General features: G+C 41.4%; 1 protein-coding gene across 1 annotated transcript; it reads left to right on the top strand.

The window, feature by feature from the left end:
- Positions 1–1,690: 1,690 nt before the first annotated feature.
- On the top strand, positions 1,691–3,331 carry LOC308308758 (nuclear factor 7, ovary-like; the record flags this gene model as incomplete). Its single annotated transcript, XM_080754211.1, has 1 exon — positions 1,691–3,331. The coding sequence occupies one exon, from the start codon at positions 1,691–1,693 to the stop codon at positions 3,329–3,331; it is 1,641 nt and encodes a 546-aa protein (XP_080610337.1).
- Positions 3,332–3,624: the final 293 nt, after the last annotated feature.

Below are 3,624 nucleotides of genomic sequence, written 5' to 3'. Positions count from 1 at the left end.
TATGACATCTGACATCATACATACAATCCCTTTTATGCCCAAACATGGAGATCCCTGTCTGTAGAACCAGCAACGCAGATATGGGCTGTCTTGGCCATATATGGATTCTGTTAGTGTGGTATGTGGCCGATGTGGCCTCCATATATTGGCATTCCCATATGACGTCCTGTTAGATATGGCTTAATATTGATGACATCAGGGATCTCCATGTATGGGCATAAAAGGGATCCTGTTAGTGTGGTTCCCCTGGCATCACAGTGAAGTCAGAGTGTGATGTCAGAGCGGCAAACCCATTCTGTGAGAATGGTTCCACACCACAGTGTCAGACATTATAGACAGACAGACAGACATACGGTCAAGCTGTGACCGTTCACATACTAAACTGCGACCTATGGTCACAACAACACAGGTCCCAAAATGAAGCATTTCATCACATGATCAGGCATAATTCATAGTAATCATAATAAATCATAAAGCAAATACGCAAATGGCTTCACCACAACCAATAGACCTTGCTGTGCATGCTGTCTTTGGCGACTGAATTGCCACCACAGGATCAATAAAGTTCTTAACTTATCTTAGGTGAGGTAGATTAACTTTTCCCAGCTGGTAAAGTGCATCAAAATTTAATAAGGCGGGACAAACAGTGGCCAATCAAAGATGACAGCTTGTTGATATACTGTAGGGCCAGTTTGCCAAAAATCTGGACTCTGGGGAGCAGCGTACTTGAGGAGTCCACCACTGCATCTCCTTACAGGGTCATCAGACTCAGGACTCCAGTCACCGTCACCTGAGGTACTCTATGCTCATTTCATGTTAAATTACGTCGACTTTCCCTCTGATTTTGTGAACACTTTATTCAGTCACTTTAGCAGCAGCTAAATGTAGGCCAACTGCACAGTACTGCTGTAGTCGGCTACTGTAGCTCGACTGCAAGCAAAGCTGGAGTTGTTTGTATTGGACATTTATTTAAAAAAAAAATATTATTATCTTTTTTATTATTTTTAACATTGTATACATTATTTAATGTTCACATTTGAGTTATGTTTTTATTTAACATCCAGATGCAGAGCCAATTGCATTGAAATTAAGTACAGTACATGCTTTGACTGTAATATATTTATATTGTGTTTTACTAAAAATGCTGAAATATTTCATTCATTTTGTTTGTTACATTAAAAAAAAAACATAGGTTTTGTTTTCTTTTGTCCAAACTGTCAGTTAAGGGAAGATAAGAAGAGTCAGGGCCATAGCTTTAGATAGAAGAAAAAAGTAAACTATGAATGCGAACTATTTCAAATCTGTGTAGATATAATCTGTGTGAACTGAACGTTTTGAGTTAGTGAACTTTCACAACACTGTCAATAACTTGTCTAACGTGAAAGGAGACGAAATTACAACTCTACTGTGACTACACAATCACAAGAGCCATACATATAAAAAGTACAGGCAGGTTAACTAAATTAAATGTGTACACAATAGCCCAGACATCTGTTCTCCAGTTAGTCTTCACATTCTACATTCCAAAGAATTGTTGCTGAAGTGGGCTAAATGAAATGTTGAGTCAAGTAGATATTTTAATACTCCTGTTTTATCTCCTGTTATTTTGATTTTATTTAGCTGGGGAACAAAACTAATAACTACATGTATTTCTAGTGTTTCACACTTTCTTTATTCTCAATTTGTAGAAATGGCCTCTGCCAGCAGTCTCCTGTCTGAAGAGCAGTTCCAGTGTTCTATCTGTCAGGATGTGTTCACTGATCCAATCACAGCTCCATGTGGACACAACTACTGCAAAACCTGCATCACACATTACTGGGACACTAATGACCTGTGTAAGTGTCCCATTTGTAAAGAGGTTTTTGACAGAAAACCAGAGCTAAGGACCAACACGTTCATATCTGAGATAGTTGCTCAGTTTAGAAAGTCTGCTCAAGTGGAAGTTAAAACCAATGCAAACCAAGAACCTGCTAAACCAGACGAAGTATCCTGTGATGTCTGTACAGAGACCAAACTCAAGGCCCTGAAGTCCTGCTTGGTGTGTCTGGCCTCCTACTGTGCGACTCACCTGGAGCCTCATCAGAGAGTCACAGCGTTAAAAAGACACAAACTAATCGACCCTGCGAAGAACCCGGAAGACTTTATGTGTAAGATACATGATAGACCTCTGGAGCTGTTCTGTAAGAGATGCCTCGTTTGCATTTGTCAGTTGTGCACCGAGTCAGACTACAAGGTGCACCAAGTTCTATCTCTGAAAGAGGCATATGAAGTAAGGAAGGCAGAGCTGGGTAAGACAGAGGCTGAATTTCAGCAGATGATCCAGGAGAGACAACAGAAGATTCACGAGATTGAACACTCCGTAGAACTCAGCCAGAAAGATGCAGACAGAGAGATGGAAGACAGTGTGCAGGTCTTCACTGCTCTGATCAGCTGTATTAAGAGAAGCCAGGCTGAGCTCATTGTTGTGATTGAAGAAAAGCAGAAAGCAACAGAGAAACAGGCAGAAGGCTTCATTAATGAGCTGCAAGAAGAAATCACTGAGCTAAAGAAGAGAAGCTCTGAGCTGAAGAAGCTCTCACACACTGAAGACCACCTCCACCTCCTCCACAATGTCCAAGTAATCAACACCCCTACACCCACCACTGACTGGACAAAGGTCAATGTCCATCAGTCTTCATATGTGGGGACTGTTAGGACAGCTATGGCTCAGCTGGTGACACTCAGTGAAGAGATGGAGAAGACGCTGGGTGATGCCGAGCTGAGGAGGGTCCAGCAACATACAGTGGATGTAACTCTGGACCCTGACACAGCAAACTGCAAACTCATCCTGTCTGAGGATGGAAAACAAGTGCATAACGCCAACATAAAGAAGAAACTCCCAAACAACGCAAAGAGATTCTCCTTCTGTGTCTGTGTCTTAGGAAAGCAAAGCTTCTCCTCGGGTAGATTTTACTTTGAGGTTCAGGTTAAAGGGAAGACTGGCTGGACCATAGGAGTGGCCAGAGAGTCCATCAACAGGAAGGGACCAATCACAATGAGCCCTGACGATGGTTACTGGACCGTATGGTTGAAGAATGGAAACACTTACGAGGCTCTTACTGTACTTCCTGTCCTCCTCTCTGTTACAGAGAAGCCCCAGAAAGTAGGAGTGTTTGTGGATTACGAGGGGGGTCTGGTTTCCTTTTATGATGTGGAGGCCAGAGTTCTAATCTTCTCTTTCACTGGCTGTACCTTCATTGATAAACTCTACCCATTCCTCTGTCCTCACCCGAGTAAAGATGGCAAAAACTCTGCACCTCTGATCATTGCTCCTGTCAGTCACACAGATTAGACTAATCCTCAGCTTTAAAGCACGCAAACAGGTTAGTTTTCATTTAAAAAGACTAATGTGTATGTGGAAGGGTTTAATTACAGGTTTATTGCCATTTCAAATCAAGCCATTTAACTGTTGTTCATAACGGATTTAATCTATTAAACACAAAAATCGAACCTCGGTTCGAAGTGAAGCCGGTGAATTCTTATTCTGTGTTCTAGAGCTATGAAATCTGTGTTCTAGATCTATACATTCTATCTTCTAGATCTATACTTTTTAGTTCTATATTTTCATGAATTCTGAATGAATGA

Source organism: Nannobrachium achirus (assembly GCF_963921795.1).
Source record: "Nannobrachium achirus genome assembly, chromosome: 23".
Lineage (NCBI taxonomy): Eukaryota > Metazoa > Chordata > Actinopteri > Myctophiformes > Myctophidae > Nannobrachium > Nannobrachium achirus.
The sequence above is the reverse complement of the archived record's forward strand: the minus strand, read 5'-3'. Positions and strand labels throughout refer to the sequence as shown.